Source organism: Acinonyx jubatus, chromosome C1 (genome assembly GCF_027475565.1).
Source record: "Acinonyx jubatus isolate Ajub_Pintada_27869175 chromosome C1, VMU_Ajub_asm_v1.0, whole genome shotgun sequence".
Lineage (NCBI taxonomy): Eukaryota > Metazoa > Chordata > Mammalia > Carnivora > Felidae > Acinonyx > Acinonyx jubatus.
In genome coordinates, this window is record NC_069381.1 from 112,166,052 (window position 1) to 112,187,609 (window position 21,558).

The 21,558-nt window shown below is 41.4% G+C and overlaps 1 protein-coding gene across 6 annotated transcripts in view; it reads right to left on the minus strand.

Annotated features, from left to right (window-relative positions):
- CNTNAP5 (contactin associated protein family member 5) overlaps positions 1–21,558 on the minus strand; it is an 801,874-nt gene that overhangs the window by 305,948 nt on the left and 474,368 nt on the right. For all 6 annotated transcript variants that reach the window (XM_027056014.2, XM_027056013.2, XM_053214870.1 and 3 more), the window contains one exon: positions 6,235–6,341. In XM_027056014.2, coding sequence (XP_026911815.1) covers positions 6,235–6,341 — 107 coding nt within the window. The remainder of the gene's footprint in view (positions 1–6,234; positions 6,342–21,558) is intronic.

The window sequence follows — 21,558 nt, forward strand, 5'->3', positions numbered from 1 at the left end:
TTGCTCATTGTTCCTTCCCCTTGCTCTTCTTCCCTCTCATCCTCTGAGCCCTATTAAGGCTTCAGGGCTCAAAGGTCAATTACTGAGAAAACTTTCTCACCTCCGCACAGAAAGTGACCATGCCTGTGCCCCAGTAACTTACTACTATGTCATGCTCATACCTCATGTATTCGTGTACACAGCAAACGGCAGATTTCTACTGTGTGTCAGGTGGAAATCAGTGGCTGGAGACAGAAAAGACTCAGATACCACCTTGTCCTTATGGAGTCCCCATCTAATGGCACACCGAATGACCCATTCCCACTTAAGTTTCCATCTTGCCAATTACATGGTGTGCCCTTTATGCCACCAGTTCCTTGGCTGTGTTTAGTACAAATATAAACAAGACGTGGTCCCTTCTCCAAAGGAGTTTTCAGTCTCACTAGGGGAGTTAACATAAATAAAAATAATGATAACACAAAAGACTGTGGTTAGTGTCATAAAATGAAGCAGGGCATGGATTCCACAATTTATTACTATTATTCATTTATTTCTTCTTCTCCTTTAGGTGTCTAGTTGTAGCTGGGAACATCTGCAGAAGGCACTGGGGTTACGCATGAAGATGAATTTGCTTTAGATCTTGATAAGAAACCCACAGAATAATATTAGGATATGAGCTGCTCTGAGCTAAGAGCTATAAGCAATGCCTTTAAATAAGCCTCTTATTACCAGAATCCCCCACCCTCTCTAACCTGTCGCTCCAACCACGAAATGCCATGCGGTTACAGACCATTTACCTACTCTTAAAACAGCCAGAAGTGTTATCCCTCTGTGATGACTAGTGTAGAGTCTGATAGCCAGACAACTTGACATGCTCCCAATCAATACCCAGCTATTGACTGCCCAATGGGAGAAGCACTATATCAGGCTTGGGAGAGGAAGAAAGCTGACATCCTCTTGCCCAGCTGCAAAGTGAGCTAAAAGGCACTGTGAAGGTGTCAGGAAGGACTGCAAAAAGAGATTAGCCAAGGCTGGGAAATGGTAAAGAGACCCTGGAAAGGGACCATGTGAATGTCATCAGACATAGTGAGAAGATCAAGGGCATTCCACTCAATAGGAGACATAGAGAAGATGATAAGTAAGTACTTGTGTCACTTATTGAGTCCACTCAACGTGAAAGGAATCACATGCATAGTTACTGACACCAGATGGGCTTTCAAAAGGTACTTGTTGCATGACAAAGTAGAATTCTACAGAGAGAGACAGTCTTATTCTTATTGTATAAGTCATCTAAAAAAATAAAAATAAATAAATACATCAACCGTTTTCTTTATCTGGAACTCACCATGAAGGTCAATAATAATTTCCATTTCAATATTCAAATGTTTTAGTAAAAATGCAAGTGGAAGAGGTTTTTTTTTTAAGTTGCAGCAAACAATTCTGGCAGAGAAGGCAAAACAAGGTATCAGAAAATAATAATCAGAGTACAAACTGTAGCCAGACTTTAGGAAAACAAGCTGAAAATATGAATCAAGATCCTTGAGACTATTCATGGTCTTTGACTCAGTAATACCACTACTAAGACATCCTAAGGAAACAATAGACTATGAGGGATTTAAAAATTACTTAAGCACACACATGCTCACTACAGTTGGTTATAATAATAAATATTTGGAAACAACACAGGTCCTCTCCCCCCCCCCAAAAAAAATAGATGACAATGTTTGAATAAAAGTCATTAAATGGACTATTTATTATGTAATCATTAAAGTGGTATTTATAGATATTGCAATAGCACATAAAAAGGTTTGGTTATAATGGGAATGAGCTCAGATTTCCCCTAGGGAAAACTGCTTTATAGGAATATCATTTGGGCTTTGGGAATGAATGGAGCTATTTATCTTTCCTTTCTGGAGCCAGGGAAATATATGCAGTGTTCCAAAGTATAGCATAGATATTCCTACCATCACGTCTTGGCTCTTGCCTGTTTCCATAAACTTTCCTATTTCTTACATTCATTTTAATTTTTGCTGTCTTTCAAGTGCTAATTCATCCTACTTTCTTCCATGATGACTGCACGATTATTCTAGAATGCAAAAACATCTTCATCTTGCAGTCTTCTACATTTTCAATCACGTATCACAATATCCCAGTGTGTCTCAAGCAATATGAAGGAAGTCATGGATGCCTCACCATTAAGTTCACATAGAGAGGTTTGCAAATGTCTTATGTGTTTAAGAAAGGAAATAAAACACAGAGCTTAAAATGTGTCTGGCATCTGAAGCCAGATTCCATTCATTCAAGTCCCAGCTCCACTAGCTGTGTGATCTTGAGGAAGGTATGTAACTTTTCTGGGTTGCCATGTGATGCTCTATAAAATGGAGATAGTAATACCATATGACTTTATCATTACATGGTAGACTAATTATGCATTGAACTCCCATAATCAAAACCTCTTCCTTTTAATATTAACTTGCACTCATAGGATAGCATGACCAAGATATACTGTACCTGTTTAGAAGTTTGGCTTTAACTACATAACCTTCTAAACCTGCACGTTGCATCAAACCAAGAACACGGGTGACTATCTCTGGTGGTCTGAAGGCTCTGCTCATTGGTTGGGTTGCCAGGGGTTGTGTGGATTGCAAACATTGGTATACCTTCAGTTATTCCTCTGGAGAACAGAATACAATGCAGAGAAGGCGGCTCCTAACCAAAACAACTTACAGACACGACACAATAGGGCTCAATGACAGCTCATGGGATAAGTGAGAGACTCACGTATCTTCGCTATCTGGAGACAGGAATTCCCCACATGCTCACCACCTCCTTCTTCAACAGGTGGTTTTGAACAAAGTGTATTTGAAAAGAAGTGTAACTTGTATGCCCAACTTCTTTATGTGTCATCAGGTAAGGTGGAAGGAAAATTGAAATGGAATGATGATAGATCTACTTTTACCAGCAACCCGCTCTGCCTAAACACATTGGGGTTCCCATTGTGCTATTTCTTAGAGTCCATAATACCCTCCCCTTTACCCAGACTCCTCTCTTATCCACAAAAGCTGGAAGAAAGAAGTTAACCCTACCTGTCCTCAGCCCTGTTGGTTTACATTCACTAAGAAGTACCATAATGAAAAATTAAAACACCTTGAAGAGCTTGAAGAAACAAAGGATTAGGAATACTCAAGAAATTATCAGTTTTGAGTAATATGAACTGTCTTACAAATCTGAAGACTGTATATAATGTTGTGTGGATGACTGCTTCAAGAACACAGGCCCCAACACACCAAAGACATTGCCATTTCCACAGGAGTGGGGCTGTGAACTTGCTTGGGTTGTTTCAATCTGAGGGTGTCCTCAAATACCACCGAGCCTGCTACCTGTGAGCTTTGAGGGATCAGAAGCCCTATAACACCTTTGGTAGTTTTCTTACATGGTGGAGGGCCAAGGGGCCTAGGGACCTATGTATTGTCTTCTGCAATTTGGCAACTTTCATCTCTGATGCCCCATGTGGGGGGCAGTGCAGGGGGCTTGGAAGGACAGGCTTTTTGCAGGCAGGAAAGCATGCCTTGGGTCACTCAGTTTACAAATCTGACTCAAAACAATGGTCCTCACCCAACTGGGGAAGGGGAAGAAATCAGTTAGAGGATGACAAATTCTTGAACTGCACAGGCATACCAGGTGTGTTTGCCAGCCCTCACAACCATCCAAGGACCTGATTTCTCCTGGCTGGGTGCCCAGAAGGGAAGAAAGAGCCTAACAGTGTGGCAACCTATCATAGAGCACTGAGCAATTTCACAGCAAGGGGAATAGAAGGTGTTATAAAAACAGAATGGTATTTTTAAGGCTTTGTGTGTTGAGTCTCCTGCTCATCAGCTGGGATAGCGTTCCATTAAAAATCAGCACCTCACGTCCATTGATTTTCAACTTCACACTTTTTTAAAAGCTGGAAATATTCTATTTTTAGCCTGATGGATGGAGAAAATTAAAGGAAAAGAGTATCCATAGAGATGAACTCTTTAACATAGTGTTAAATTAGGAGAAAGTGAACGGAATAAGCTATAAAAACTCATAGAAATGTTGTCATGTGATTTTGCCAAAATTTGGGCATCTTTGACTTAAATTTTCTTCAAGGTTCTCACTATTACATTGATGGCTCTTCTGGTGGTCACTGAGCATCTCACAAGAGCACTGATGTGACAATCTAGAATCCAGACAGTACTATACATGTCTTGCAATGTGTCTATGCAAGTAAACATTGTTCTTGGCTACTTAAGGATGATATCTCTGGAATTAGGCTCAATACTCATAGGTTGGTATTTACTAGGAATCTTAAACAAAACATGTAGTTTTAGCCTTAAAAGGGCCCACAAGATTTCATTAGTATAGAGTCTGTGAAGAAACAGCTTTGGAGTGACACAATGATACGCTTATTCAAGTACAAGAGCTAGGTAAAATCCAAATTTAATCTCTCTTAGTCCAGTGTTCCCTTCACTGTGTTCCAAATTTCTAAATAGAAAATTTTAAATAATATATTTCATTATATTTTTAAAATAAAAAAAATACTTTTTAGTTCTACTTTAGAGAGGGAGCATGTGCACAAGCAGGGGAGAGAGACAGAGAAGGGGAGAGGGAGAGAGACAGAGACAGAGAAAGAGAGAATGCCAAGCACGTTCTACTCTCTTAACGTGGGGTTTGATCCTATGAACCTGGGATCATGACTTGAGTCGAAGTCGGACACTCAACCAACTGAGCTACCCAGGTGCCCCGATAATATACTTCATTATAAAGCCAGGTGGGGTTTTAGCCAGGTGGTATTTTTCATTTCCACAGGCATCCAAAAAATAGTAACATCATCCGTGATGACCTTTGGGCTGTGTCGTCTCTGATGCGACTAGACATCTCTGTGGGCATCACTGGTAAATGCTACCTTGCAAGGCACAGAAAGGCTGTCGAATGGCTGAGAGGTCTTCAGGGCTGACAGTGACGACAGTGCCCCCTGCATCAGAGTCTGATCTCAGCACTGCCGGCATCTCCCATTTGCTTTCTGAATCTCTAGGTGCCATCCTGGCAACAGCAGGAACTTAGGAAACCCTGGTGAGGTCCACCCCTGCTGGGCCTCACCGTAGTCCTCAGCAGCCCCCTGGCTCGGTTCTTACATTTTTCTAACAGTTCCACCTCCTACCTCTCTACCGTCGAAGTCAATTTCACAGCTCACATTTTCGATGAAATCTCCCACAACTATAGCCAGCACCTTCAGATTGTGTCTTTCTAAATTATCCTTACAGCTCACTTCACACAGTTTGACACACAATTCTGTAAATGGCAAACCTCTATTTTGTCGTGTGTTTTTGTTTGGTGACCCCAACGAGACTATAAAATTACAGTAATCGGGGCCTCGGCTAGTCATTTATTTTTTTACTCATCACCCCTTATTCCTTGTGTGCTCCAGCCTCCCTCACTCACCCTGCTTCCTCTCTTACTTCTTACTATCAGCACTCTCCAGCCACGTCAAGCCACTCACACATTCAGTCTCCTTTTTCTTTTCTTTCTCTGCCACATTCCTACCAAAGATCAACTCAGGCCTTCTATTTGAAGCCTCCTTAACACTGACATGCCATCATCAGAAGTTATCATCTAGATGCTGGTTCTCTCTGATCCCACAGCAAGACTGCAACTTTTGAATTGAGGTGTGCCCTTGTGACTTTCCTTGGCCAATAGAATGTGAGTGGAGGTGATGTTTACCACTCCCAGGGGGAAACTTTCAACGGCCAGTGTATGCTTTCTCATTCTTCTCTCTGCCACAGCAACCTCCTGGGTGTCAGAGCACCGCCAGTATCCCAGAATGAGGACAAAGTGGAAGAGGGCCCCTGCCAATGTGACATAAGCATGTAACACAGGTATGACACAACCACTGGTTACTTAAGCCACTGACAGGTGAAGTTGTTTATTACAGTAGCCTAACCGAGCCCATCCAGACAACACCCTTGACCTAATAGCTCCCCTTGGTGAGCCTAGGGCACATGGTCTCTCCTCTGCCTCCAACACTTATTACCTTTCCTATCTGTGTTCCTGGCAGGCCACAAACTCTCTGAGGATATGGCTTATAGTCCTATATGTATCCCACATGGCCACCAAGAAACACGTGTTGAATGAATGAACCCAAAGAGCCTGCCCCACGTTGAGCGCAACCTGAAGTCAGCACTGGCACTCCTGGAGGTGTGCCCATTCTGTGGGTAAGTCAGGACCACTCACAGTTATGGCAGGTGGCGCCACTGTAACCCGTGTTACTGCAGTTACAGGAGAAGCTAGTCCAGGACTGGGAGCAGCCTCCTCCATGTTCACAGTAGTTTGGCAAACACCTAAGGAAACAAAGCAAAGGCAAACAAAATAAACCAACTCAGTTGACATGAAGGGAAAACACAAAAATGTCTGATACCCAACTACATGGACTGATAGAAGAATTTGATCTTCTGTATGTCTATACTAAGTCAGACTTGAGTAACAGCAAAACAATTCTTTGGCTTAACTGCAAGACGCAGGTCTGTCCAGCACTACTGTGAGATGAAATGCTCACAGCTGATTTAGGCAATTACATGAAGCATTTCAACATTGGGGCAAATTGCCATTGACTTAAAGTTAATTTGAAGTGGTCAGGATCTGTAAGATTTTTCATTTACCATCGAACAAAATGTACAAAGATTGCAATTTTGCATTTTGGAAAGGTTTTGCATTTTTAAAGGGAAGGGAAAAGGGGCAGATAATTGAGGTCACTGTCCTCATGATTTTCTTCTGGGTGATGGCCAGGAATCTATTTTAAACTACACATGAAATTTGAAAAGATGTTACCTGCTCATTTAACATGCAAGGAAGCTTTATCATTTCAAAAAATGCCAACCCACCCTTAAAACGAGGCCTTTACTACTTATGATGAAAACAGTACGACTATTCTGAAAAACATTTTCACCACACACATTAAAAATTCTCTGAAGCATTCATATAATTTGACCCAGCGATCATACTTAAATGGCTCTATCTTAAGAATATATTTCAAAATATAAAGACTATGCATGCTAATTAACATCATTCACAAGGCAGCCATGATGAATCAATGTAGATGTCCAACATTAGAAAACTTCTTAGGGAATTTTTAGTACATAAAATTAATGGGCTATCATAAAGCTACTGCAAATGCTTAGCAAAAAGGATTATAACCAACTGAGACTGGAGTAAGTGAAAATTCAAGGTATTAAGCATGGCCACAACAAAGTAAAATGAACACGTTATATCACAAAAATGATAGGAAGGACAGACTTCAAGTACCACTTGAATTAATGGGAGTGAAGGCAAAGGTTCATATCTTCTGGACAGAGATCATGGGCTTTAGGGTCACTTATATCTGAGTTCGAATCCCAGCTCAGGCATTTGCTGCATGATGTCTTGGGGCAATTAATTCTCTTCACTTCTTACACACACAACTTAAAATCTCTACAGCACAGGAATGGTTGTGACAGAAATAACCTGGTGAATGCTCAATATTAATAATGAATATAATTAAGAGTAAAAGCAGTGATAAATATGGGAACTCTTGAAAATAATCTTGAAATATAAAAAATACCATGAATTTAAAGGGGGAGAGGGTATGAGTAAGGAAGTTACAGAAGTGGTCTAATACAATAAAAGGGTTCATTATGTAGCCTCTGGGAATATGAGGCAAGCAAAAGTAAGATGATTTATCCTAAGTGTTCTATATAGGTAGAAAACCCTCCAGCAATGATTGTTTCAAAGCCCAGAAACTAATATTCCTGCATATGTTCAGACGTATTATTAGAAATTTTCCGCTCAGCACAGCAAACGTACAATTGTGCTGACAGGGCTTAATGTCTGGGGAAAGCATATTGGTAACTCCATAGTATCTAACTGTGGCTTAAAGAACAGAAGGGGGGAGGGGAAAGAGGAACCAGTAATTTTTCTATGGAACGTGTTCACAGAAACCAAGCAATCAACACATAAGCAAAAACAAGTGGTCCCTTCCCTACTCCAGATTACATCCTTCCTCTTGATTCCCATTCCCAGCTCTTAGTCTTGGTCGAAGGGAAAGAAACAGGCTTGTCACTGATATGGACCAAAGTCCCCGCCCCCCACTAGCCTTGAGTTGTGGGGAGTTACAGAAACTTGAGGCATCAGTGTCCACATCCACATATTCCAAGCAAAGATGTCTGCCCCAGGGTGTACCCTGATGGAGAGTCTGTGGGGCTAGCCTGTGAAAGCCCACCTACCCTACCCCTGTCTTCTCTTACATCCCAGCACCTCCCTGCTTCTGGATCATGCTGCTCCTGCAGGGCATTTTCTCCATCATTTTCCCCACTGGAATTGTCAAGTTGTTACACAACCTCTTTTTACCCCTATCCAACTCCATTCCACTCCCCTTGTCCCAATGCCAAACACGCACACACATACACACACACGTGCTCCCCTTCTTCCCCCAGCATATAGTTAATTGCTTTAAAGATGGAAAGCAGAACAGAGCCAGGTGGTGAGGTACTTAATCCTATAGTTCTCTTGGTTTCAGTACCAAAAAGGTCCACATCGGCCTCTTTTAACGTCTGACACTATAGAATACTCAGAAGTTCTCAGGGGCCATGTTTTCATCCACAGGAAGAAAGCTTGTGGGCAGTGAGAGAGAGAGACAGAGATAGAATACTGGGGTGCAGAATGCAGCAGAAAGACCGAGAGTTCTGACAGTACTTGTGTGGCTGGTTTTGGTTATTCCAAGATTTGGCTGCACCCCTGAACTTCTGAGGGCTGCCTGTTTTAATCTGTATCAGGTGCTGTGAGATAACCCAAGATCATTCTAGAAAAAGCCCTATTCCATTCAGGCTGGCTTGAGCTGGGATTCCATGACTTTCAACTAACAGAATCTTAACCTTTTGTAAAACAGCATTCTATGAGTACAAAAACAAATGAAAACCCTTGTTTTCCCTCTATACGTTAAAATATTTTAAAACTCAAGATTGCCAAATTCAGTCTGGCATGTAGTAGGAGAGGCCTGGGGGAAAATGGTAAGAAATATGTGGGCACTTTGAACACATCTTTAATAAGCTTCACACAGACTTCATGTTGCAGTGTTAATAAACTCAATTTGCCAGTGAAAGGGTAGGATAGAAATTCATTGCTTATGGTCACTTTAAAAAATGATATATTTCTGAAAGGGAAAAGAGTCCTTTGGTAAGAAAAAAAACCTAATATTCCTAGAATGAGAAAAAAAAAATGAATGGATGCTTGTAGCTTGGTTCATTTTGGTTCAATGCATACTATGATTAGAATAACTCATCTGTAAAGCTGACACTCAAAATAAAAGATGCATAACCCCAATTTGCTTATTTAACAAGGGCAGTTTTATGAGTATAATTTCCACATTCTTTAATCCGTTCATTTTAACTTGTGCTTTGTTTCTTTTTCTCCCTACTTGCCATAAACTGAGCACTGAAGGCATGACCCAGAAAGAGAACAGTGGAGGTGCTACCAAAGTGAGAAGGGCCCACTAAGGGTGAGCGTCCATCACTATCTTAGATGTAAAGCCCTCAATTCAAATTGTTAGGAGATAATCACTCTGAATGCCTATCTCCTCAAATTCTAATGATACTTCATAGGCAACTGGATTTGGATGGATGTGCTTTCTCTTGGTGCACACTGGTTTAACAAAGAAAGCCGTCAGCATGAGCGCGACACTTGCCTTTGTCCTGTCCAGGAGCCCAAACAAGCAAATGCAGGGATGTGTGTCAGCAAGGACTTAGAGAGTGGGAAAGACCCACTGGAAGCTTTTTGCTTCTTTATCAAAACAGAGAATGCATGGGCTGAAGGGTGAGGACAGAAAGAGCTGAAGGAAAGGCAGATGAGAGTGAGAAATGGAAAGAGAGGGAAAAAATGGAATATGGACAAAAATTATAATGAGATTTAAGTGAGAATTTGTAATTTTCCCCCAAATCAAAACTTTCTGAAAGAGAAAGATCATTGCTGGTTGGGGCTGTGGACAAGTGAGGGCAGAGGTGAAGTGGGAAGAAAGGTCCTCCAGACCGGTCCATGGACCTCTCCAGTGGCCACCACCCAGCCTGTGGGAGTGCATGGTTCTTGCTTCACTGCTGTTGTTTTCTGGTGTGGCAGGTTGTTCATAAGGATATACGAGAGAACAAAACATTTCTCTTTATTTTATTAATTTTTTTTCAATGTTTATTTATTTTTGGGACAGAGAGAGACAGAGCATGAAGGGGGGGGGGGTGGGCAGAGAGAGAGGGAGACACAGAATCGGAAACAGGCTCCAGGCTCTGAGCCATCAGCCCAGAGCCTGACGCGGGGCTCGAACACACGGACCGCGAGATCGTGACCTGGCTGAAGTCGGACGCTTAACCGACTGTGCCACCCAGGCGCCCCAAAACATTTCTCTTTAAAGGCCAAAGAAGCTGCTTCGAAGAAGGGAAAGAATTTGTCAAGATGTTGGGAGATTGTGCCAGTCAGACGGCCAAAGATGGACATTTCTGAGAACGTAAACCAGAGCCCAGCTTCAAACATCCTAGCCAGCACAGTTTCTGCTAACCACAAGTTCTCTCCATTGGCATTAGGAAGAACAAAAAGACTGCCTGGAGTTTTCACCAAGAATGTTCAGAGTGGTTATTTCCCCAACTTAGCTTTCACTGAGACCATGAAAAAGTTTCCAGCTGGAGCAGATGAGGCTTGAGAAAAGCATTAGGGAACCAGTGGGGTTCAAGATAGTTCTGGAAAATGTAGTCTGTCCATTCATTTATAATTTAAAAAGTTTCATATACTTAATACCCATTTTTGGCTTTTCGTACACAAAAACCAGATTACTGAGCAATAGACATTGCAAGTCTCATAAGTATATGCCAGTGACTTCTGAGTTTATACTCTGTGCTCATAAATGCAGCTGTCTGCTTCACAGCTCCACTTGGGTGTCTAACAGATGTGTCAAACTTTGCATGTCTAAATTTCTTATGTCCTGCTTCTCCCCCAGCCCACCTTCCACCCGTATCCTTCACCATCAGGTGACAGCAACCCCATACGTGACACTGACTGTCTTGAATCCCTTCCCTCAGCCCAGGTCCAAGGTAGGAGCAAGCCCTCTGGTTCTGCCTCCAGAATCTGTCCTGCATCTGACCACTTCCCATCACCTCTATTGCCACCACTGCGGTCTGGGCCACCAGCATTTCTCGCCTCAACAACTGTAGTCTTCAATGAACTGACCTCCCAGCTTCCACTTTTGTCAATTCCCAACACAAGTGCAAGTGAGATCCTCTTAACCCTTAAGGCAGGTCGTAGTGAAACTCTCCAATGGCTTCCTGCTGTATTCAGGGTAAAAGAAACATCCTTCAAATGACCTACCAGTCCCTGCTGATCTGTACACCCATTAATTCTCTGAATTCACTCCTAATCTTCTCCCTTTTCTACATCTGACCAAGCCACAGAAGCCAGCTTTCCATCTTTCCAGTTGACCTCCTCATTGTCCCTAAAGCATACCAGGGATGCTCCTTTGTCAGGGTCTTTCAATGAGATTCCCTCTGTCTAGAACGTTCTTCCCTGGATGCCTACACAACCCACACCTCACTGTCTTCATGTCTCTGCTCAAATGATACTTTATGGAAGAGGCCTCCCACATTTATGCTATTTAAAATTGCAAACCTCCCTTCTGTCTACATACCCAATCCCTTCTCTCAACCCTATTTTGTCTACCATTTTACTGTATCTTCTAAACCACTGTATACTCTGCTTATGTGCTCAGTTTATGATTTGTTGCCTATCTCTCCACACAAGAAAGTAAGCTCCATAGAGTTGTTCTCTCTTGTTCACTGAGTATCAATGTAGTAAACGGTAGGTGCTCAATAAATGATTTTTGATTGCTTGGATGAATGCATGCATGAATGAATGGATGAATGGATGGGCGGATGGATGGATGGACATTTCTGGAGTGCAACAGTCAGCTGAAGCTGCCCATTTTTAGCAAAGCCTCTTTAGTTAGCTGCAGTGTATCTGGCCTTCTTTTGTTTGTTATTACCTGCCTGACACTGAGAAGCACAATAAGAGGTGAGTGGGGATGAGGGGTGACACAAGAGCCTCACTTTTTTTTTAAATGGTAAAGAAATAGTGATACAAGTAAAGAGAGCTTTCTGCACAGTCATAGATGAAGGGCAATTTAAAGAAGGGAGAAAAACACAGCGAAGAGGTGGTGAAGTTGATGCACACCATGAATGGATCCTCTGTAGTGGTCTTTATGGATGCACAGAAATGATGTAATCCCTTTTGATTACTTGTGACTACTGGGCTGTATTGTTGGGTCGCAACAATTTTATCTCCCAGGTACTTACAGGGATAACCAGCTCCAAATTGATCTGAAGCAGAACACTTTTAAATGATGCCACTTAAGAGCTCCTGAGAGGAAACATCTAGCATTCCTGATAAGCTGTGTGCAATTTCTGATAGATATTAATGAGATAAAAAGGTTGTTTGGGAAATTCAATTTACCTATCTAGCTCACATTGATTACTGTCACCTTTAACCAGATATTCCAAAATGCAATGACCTTTAACCAGCTTTGTGACTATCCTAATGATGTTTAACCAAACATCATTTTCATGGCTAATCTCCTACAAAATACGGCCACCAAGAGGCAATTTAGATTTGCTTTCTTGAAGGCTTTCCTCTTACCCACTTCCTCTTACCAATCTTAAAATGAAACTTGGAGATGTGCACACAGTCATATCTGAGATGTTGCTTTAATGGTGTTATTTTCCCTGTTTCATAAATGAGGAAAGTAGGACAAAATGAGAGTAAATAACTTGTCTAACTATGAAGTGACAGAGCCAGAAACGTGAGGCACGCTACCTGTCACTGAAGTCTGTATTCTCAAACACTGTGCACCTTCTCTCCAATGGAAGATGATCCAGCTCCTTACAAGCAAACTCTCAGCATGCATTAGGACATCACTTCTGCCAAGAGCGGAAGGGAGGGAGGCTTCATGTAGCTGCCCACTGATTCCAGAAACTCATTAGCAAACTTAGAGCTGTGAAGTTAGACTTTTTCAAGATATTTTCGGTAGCTAAAGAGGTCTTAATGACAGTGAAAACTGTGTTAAATGGGAAGAAATAAACCCGAGGTAGAGAATAAAGGACACATTATATAATTAGTACAATGCTATATAATTCATTGTATAAATTCTATAAATTCAGGGATAAAGGATGAGGAAAAGAGGTTTTGATCTTGTTTTCAATCTCTTTTCACTACCAAATTGTTGAATTCTTAAAATTATTAAGAAAAATAGAAAATATACTCAGGACTCAAAGTTGGCCTTTGAATTCAGGGCTATAGACTTCATGGCCAGTCCACCAGGATGTCATGGAGCCCTTGACTGAGAACCCACACATAACCAGGGTTCAAGGTGTTTCACTAACATCAACAAAGCTCATGTTTCTATCTCCGTCATTTAGCAGAGTCAGTGTCTTCTTTGGGCACAAAAATTTTAATGCCAGAAATTTCTGAATTTAGTATCAAAAGTTTAAGATGAACAAAATCTTAGTATTAATATTTGAGGGTTAAGAAGGAATAAGGTACTGAAAGAGAAAAATGGTCCCAAACCCGATCTCAGCCAGAAACTTTTGTATAATATAATCTACATCTTGCTGGGAAGAAATTAGTATAATTGACTTTGATAAATATGCTTAAGCATATTTATCATGGATTTTAATAGGATTAAGACCAATGTCAGTCCATGGTCAACCTTACAGGGAACCTGACTTATAAACAGTCTTGCATCAAGTCCAGGAGTTTAATAATCATTAATTAATTTTTTTTAATTCAGTCTAACAAGGGACATATTTAAAAGGCCCTTAAAAAAAGCCTCTGCCAAGAATGGATCTTTGAATTGGCCGGAGATGGGTCTTTTATCTTGTAGCAAGACTGAAATAAAACTTTGAATTTGCATTTGTAATTTTAAAGAAATTTGGCCTATGTGGCCTAATTTGGCCTTATAAACACCAATTTAAAAAGTGTAAGATGACCAACTTAGACCTTAAAAATCTTCCTTAGTAGAACATCTAAGATAAATAAAGTTCACCAAAGCTAAATGTTCATTTTCTGGATGCTTAACTTGTAGAAATATTTGTGGCATTAATGCAGTAACCTGAACAACTTGGAAAGCAAATAAATCATATTATAAATGTAGTTTAATACATTTGAAGGTATTTAAGTCACTAAGTCCATAAATGGGCTTAAGCATTATTCAAAGGGCTCTAGACCTGAGTGCTAATACTTGCTAGACTTAGAAGAAGAATACGGTTTTAGAAGCTGAATTTACAAAGTTGAAAAGAAAACCGTAAAAAAGCAAGATTTTGAATTCATAATTTTAAGAAATTTAGCATCACTCTTTGAAAGAAAAATGACCTTACAGTCTAACTTGCATGAAAAAATCCTCCTTTGTCCATGCCACACTTTCATCATACCTGCTGTTGGCTGATTAATCCAACAGGAATTCAATTTTACCTTCCTAACCCACTTTATGGGGGACACCGTGCTCATCCACAGGCTCTACACAGTGCCCCTGATTCTCACCTTGAAAGCAACTTCCACTTGTTGGACGCTGAATTCTATTTCTAGTTCCCCTGCATCAGTGTGGCTCTGTCACTTTAGTGAGTACTTTTTGGTGAAAATAGTAGATTTTAGGTTCATTCTGTTAATCAAATTCTCCTCCCAAATGTTCTAAACTCCCTTAAATAGTATTTAGGTGAATGTATCTCTTGAAAACCAGCTAACCTTGGATTTTATGTTACTTTTCTTAATTTGTAAGTGTCAGGGAAAAACTGTTACATCCTTTTATTTTCATTATTTGTTTTTAATATTGGACAGTGGTTCTTTGTATTTTTTTTATGATTTCTGAGTATTTCTTCTTATTTTACACATTGTTCCTGTTTGGCCTTTACCTGTTACGCTCTTTGGCGTTGATGCAACATGTGAAGGCTGTTGCCACTGACTGATGTGGTGGCATTTCCAAAATTTAAATTATGTATCTGCTTTGACTTAGCAATTCCATTTCTTGGAATAATGCCTTAGAAATACTTTCTTAAATGCACAAGGATATACAAGATAATTATCATTATTTTTTTTAACATTTATTTATTTTTGAGACAGAATGTAAGTAGGGAAGAGGCAGAGAGAAGTGGGCTCCAGGCTCTGAGCTGTCAGCACAGAGCCTGATGTGGGGTTCAAACCCACAAACCATGAGATCATGACCTGAGCCAAAGTCAGACATTTAACTGCCTAAGCCACCCAGGTGCCCCAAAATTATAACCGTTATTAACAACTTAAAAAAATGGAAACACAGTCCACCATTTTGGGAACAGTTAAAGAAATGGTGGTACATCCATACTACAGAATGTTATGAGGCAATTAAAATGAATACATACATCTATATGTAAAGATGCTGGAAAGTTCTACATGTGTAATATAATATTAAGTACAGAAACCACACTGCAGAATAACATGTTTAGCTTCTGCTGTTATGGCCCTCATCATTATAAAGAGAAAATAAGGTCTAGAAGGAAATGGTCCAAAATGATAATCTGTTAATAGTGGTTAAATGTGGGAATGAAAGTACCATCCCACTCTTTATTGATTTCCGGCTTGGTCATTGCTTTTACAACGAAACTGGAGAGAAATATATACACGAGCTTACATTCATATTTTATTTTGCTATTAGACAAGAGCAAAGAGAAACTTTTCTTTTAAGAAATGGTCTGTAAGAAGAGTGAGTCAGGCTGTCCCAAGACACAGTGTCAGCCCAGGTTGGGGACCAGCTGGACAACAGAAGAGGTTCAGGTGAATGAGTCTTGTTTTCTGCTTAAAGCTACAGAGGCTCAGTGAGCCCCCAGGTCCCTTACTAAAGCAGGGCAGACACTCAAACCCAAGTCCAACTGACCAATCTCCACCTTCCTCATTAAACTCTGAAAATAAAATTCAGTGGGTGAGGCCTCTGTTCCTCTGGAACACAGCCCACCTGGTAATAGAGTCCTAATGATCACATTCATTATGGCCCTCTATTGATCCATGTAAATTTTAAAAGTCTCATGTAAAAATTAAAAAAAGAGCATCTTTTGTGTGAGAAAATAGGCACGCAATGGTGTGTGTCCCTGAGTAGCTATCCTTCTATGACAGTTATTTATTTAAACACATGCACTGTTAGATACATGCACATCCCCCCAAAAAATCCCCAACCTGAACACAGCTAGAGGAACTCATCTGTTTAGATAAGCCTGAAAAAATACTCAGTGTATGTCTATAAACACCCACAGAAAAATTTTGTCCTCAGTATGAAATTTCCCCTTTCCGCATTCCCCATAACAGATTGAAATGAGTAGGACATCCATTGGCAGACCTTTGAAATTCCCAAATGTTCAGATAAATGGTTACCTACAAATGAGCCTGAATGTATTTATGCTCCATTGAGTTACTTCCCTTTTTAAGAATTCTCATCCCTTCTTTATACAGCTGAAGGTCAGTTTCAATTTCTATATGCTTTCCTTGGAGACAAAAGAACAAAACATTTCAATAGTCCTCAAAATGCAAGCTGACTAATGCAAGCCTTTTAATGAAGCTCATACATTAAAAATCAGCTAGGTTGCGTTCCTTTGTCTGTTTGCCTTAATTAGCAGCCAACTGCATTGATCTTATTTTGGTCAGATAGCTTCTCTGAAAGCTTTTGAAACCTATTTCTATGCCTCTCCATTCTAACAATTACCATAATCCCATTTTACCCCCACAGTTGGATCTTCATTATAATTGAAATTTGTTGTAATTACAGCAGATGCAGACATTAAGGAATTAAGTGAATAAAAAGAAAAGTGTCAGAAGTCAGCTTCCTAAATTTCCCAGGGTCTAGTTCACAGCAGGCAGCCAATTGTCAACTGTTGCTGAGAAGATCCCAGGATAATGGAGGAAGCAATGGTGGTGTACCTCCCGGGAGTACCTTTCACCCAGAGCCAGGCATCCACAGCAGCAGAGCTCTTCCCTGCCCTGGTTTTTGATGGCCAAATGGGAAGGTCCTCTCTGCACTCTTCTGCAAACCTAAGGTTCATGACCAAGAGATGCTCAGTGCTCTGCAAAGGCCACTTCTTTAAAGCAGAGGATGTTCCAATTCAAGAAGGATGTATCAGTGTTATCTATTCCAAAACTGCTAATATGAGGAGCAAGCTGACGCCATGAAACTAATAGCAAATCATTGCTACCTGGTCACTTTACAAAGATACATACCCCTCCCCCCCCCCACACGCTTTCTCCAATAACAAAATAATGTTGTATTTATTATTTATTTTTTTTAATCACAAGGGAAGAGAATTCCCTATCAGTCTGACATGGGTCATTCTGACTAAGTAAGGCAGAATTGAATTTCTGTAATCAATCCATTTGTCTCCATGGCCTAGAAGTGATTCAACAGAATGGAAAAGCACCACACAATTTACAGATGGTCTCTGGACTTTACGGGAGAGAAATCTGGTCTGGGTTCATCTACTACATATCAGTTAGGTAAATGGTTCTGCGTGCCTTGCACTGGGATGCTTTTGTGTACCATCATATAGATGGTGTATCAATTGTTATGTTAAAGTGAGTCAGGAAATGCAAGCAAGAGGGCTTTCCAGATTATTACAGTGGTCTCATTCTTAAACATTAGAACATCATTCATATCCCACTATGAATGGGAACAATTCTATTGTCTGGCTCAGTGCTTCTCAAATTTTGGTTGAAATGTGATACAGTAGCTCTGGGGTAGAGAGTGAGGTTCTATATTTATAATAAGCTCCCTAAAGATGCCAGAGAACTGCTAGTCCTCACCTTGAATACCAAGGATCAATTTCTAGTTCAAGGCTCGAGTTCTAGTCCATAACCATCCTGTAGAGATGGATCAGGGGATTGCAAGTTGTGAGGATTATTGTTTTCCCTTTTTTAGTTCTTGGGCTCTTTTTGCAATTATTTCATTTTTTAATTTTTTAATATTTATTTATTTTTGAGAGAGAGAGAGAGAGAGAGAGAGAGAGAGAGAGAGAGAGAAGACAGAGCACGAGTAGGGGAGGGGCAGAGAGAGAGGGAGACACAGAATCTGAAGCAGGCTCCAGGCTCTGAGCTGTCTGCACAGAGGCTGACACAGGGCTCAAACCCATGGACTATGAGACCATGACCTGAGCTGAAGTCAGACACTCAACCAACTGAGCCACCCAGGTGCCCCATAATTTTGTGTAATTTTAAACCGAAACATTATAGTTCTCTGGGGCACCTGGGTGACTCAGTCGGTTAAGCATCCTGCTCTTGGTTTTGGCTCAGGTCATGATCTCATGATTCTTGAGATCGAGCCCCATGTCGGGATCTGTGCTGACAGCGTGAAGCCTGCGTGGGATTCTCTCTCCCTCCCTCTCTCAGAATAAATAAATAAGCATTAAAAACACATTATAGTTTTCCAATGTGTTATGTATCAGATTTTAATACACCACACTAGCTATATGCTAGTTTTGTGCCCTGGAGTAGCTCTGGAGAACTCGATGTCAATCTTCTTCTGCCTTTTCTGCACTGTATTCGTGGGAATAAGGATGTACTAACATCATCGATGAGGAAGGATGCTGCAGTGCACCAGCTGGGTCCCATTGGGTCTGCTCAGGTCCCAGAAGGTAGAGTGGGCATTGCTACACTTAAACCCACTTAAATCTATTTAAACCCAGCCATGCTCGGGAACATCTGCTAGCCACATGCTCTTTCCACTGCATAATAACAGAGCAAAAACAAGTGAATGGATGAACGTGACATCAGAATAATGTCATATTACAGACAGTAATAGTACTGACTACCCATTTATCTGGCTCTTGTATTTATAAGGAATGAACACAGTTCTCCAATTTGAAATTTAAAAAATATACCTACTTTTGAACACTTCTGGATAAATCTTATTGCAAAATATCAGCTATTTCAGGGAAAGGTATTCAAAACCTGTATCACTTGGCAGCTGCTTACGTATGTAAATCAGGGTTTTCTAAACTTTTAAAAGAGTCACATAAAATGAACGCCAAGGCTCACACATGACTGCACATGCGAGTCTTCAAAGTGCTTCATTGGTTTCATAGACCAAGTTTAGAAAAATATTTAATTTGAGAGGCGCCTGGGTGGCTCAGTCGGTTATGCGTCCAACTTCGGCTCAGGTCATGATCTCACGGTTCGTGGGTCCAAGCCCTGCGTCAGGCTCTGTGCTGACAGCTCGGAGCCTGGAGCCTGCTTCAGATTCTGTGTCTGTCTCTCTCTGCCCCTCCCCCACTCACACTCTGTCTCTGTCTCTCTCTCAAAAATAAATACACATTAAAAAGATTTTTTTAAAGAAATATTTAATTTGATCTTCAAATATTGCTTTTAATCTTTTATAGATAGCCCTATGGTTTTATTTGGCAGAATAAAAAATTTTCATTGCCAAAAAACAAAAAAAAAGAGAGAAAAACCTCTTATATACAGGACAAGAAGGACACAGGTCATGATTGGGTTCATTGAATCTCCTTCCAAGGTTTTATTTTGCAGGCTGGCCTGGCTGCTGTGGTCACCACTATGGCCTCTGGAACCCACAAAGAGAGAGAGTGTGAACATCACGACACCAGCAGGGCCTGAAGTATCCAGGTTGCTGATCCATTTGGGCATATCTTCTGGGAAGGTTCTTTGATTTTCACTTTACAGGTCATGCTATAAAATTAAACCTGAGCTGGGGAATGAGGAGGTCTACCAGAAGGTCTCATTTTTGAGCATGGAAACTCTGCTATGAGGAAGGGCTGGTCTGGGACTGTCCCCTTGTGTTCTAGCTGAGGAACAGTGTGGGCTCCTTCACAGACAGGGTGCATTCAGACAACCCGGACGTAACACTGGGGAGCTCCAAGTTCAAATCCTAGTCTGCCATTTTCTAGCGTGTGTGGCATTTGAAGTTTTGCAGGCTTTTCTCAGCTTTAATTTCCTCTTTAGTAAAATCGAGCTAAAAATCATCTCCAAATCATTTTGAAAATCAAGTAAGGTCTGATAGAACACGACTCCATGTAAATAAACCCATTATTATTTTCACGTATACTTGTAGGTGGTTTGTGACCCAGACCCAGACTGTGTGTTTTCTTTTCTTTCTTTCTGTAACAGATATGTATTTCCCGGCTCATGGAGAGGGAGATTTATTTGGTCTGCACATGGCTAAGCCCAGTTTGCTCACTGGGCTTGTTGATGCAGATCTGACATTTCTATTCTCTGTCGCTAACCTCAGGAGCTGCTAAGAAAGGTCACACTAAATCTTTGCTCATTTAACTTCTACCAGTGTCCTGTCCACTGCAGCAAACCTGGCCTCCTGGAGGGAACTGAGCAGTCGCTGCTCTGGTTTAGTTAAGATCTGTGTCTGGGGCTTGAGGCCTGAACCCCGCAGGGGCAATGCCCTGCCTTGTGGTAAACTGCTAGTGACCACAGGTGGTGGCTAGTCATTCCAACCACAGCTAGGGAAGAGTCTGGTTGGCCCCGGACTTTGTGTCTGTTCCAGGCACAGGCTCTGAATCCGATCTGACCTCAAATGCTATGACCCTTGCACAAGGAGATTATGGAGAACACAAGAAAGAAAGAAAATACCGAATCCTTCCTACGATAATTATACACACATTTTTCCCCCTTTCAACTTGTTTAGACTCTTCATTATCTAATTTACACGTGTGGAAAATGGGAGCTGAAAAGCCTTCCATTAAGGAGAAGCTTAGTTGAAAATATTCAAAATTTAAGCCATCTTAGGTCAAGAAGGAGACACAGGCCCACAGAGCACAGTTAAGAGCTGAACCCCAAGCTGGCCGGGGGGAGTTGGGATGCAGCTGGACCTCAGAGAAGCTGAGCCTGCACACCTGGATACAACTAGGGGGTTCATGGCACCCTGGCCTTGGCTGCGCTCTGTGGGTTGATTTCCCTCACTCTGCCTCTGTCCCATCTTCCTCCCTGTGACAGGGAGGATTGCTGGGAATCGCCAAGTTTTGCAAGCCAAGGTGTCCCCTATGAGAAAAGAGCTTTCCTCTCTAATGTCAAGTTTGGGACCTCCCAGAGGGGGCCAATTTGGCCCAGATTGATGGGTCAGTCCACTCTGGCTGAGGGCTAGAAGCCACAGAAGAATACATTTCCCACAGAAATATGGGGTGCGAAGGGCTGGAGGAGGAGTGACCCCAGACAACAGCAGGACAAGAGGCCCCAGACACATAAAATTATAGATGGCTTCTAAAGGACTGTCCACAGTCCCCATTTTAACACACTAACCCTCACACAGCCTGCATTCACTTTCACTTTTGTATGAGAATCCTGTCAGGGGTGCCTGGATGGCACCAATGTTAAGCGTCTGACTCTTGGTTTCAGCTCAGGTCATGGTCTCACAGTTTCATGAGTTCAAGTCCCACATTGGGTTCTGTGCTGGTGGTGCAGAGTGTGCTTGGGATTCTCTCTCTCCCTCTCTCTCTCTCTACCCTACCCCTTTCATGCTGTCTCTGTCTCTCT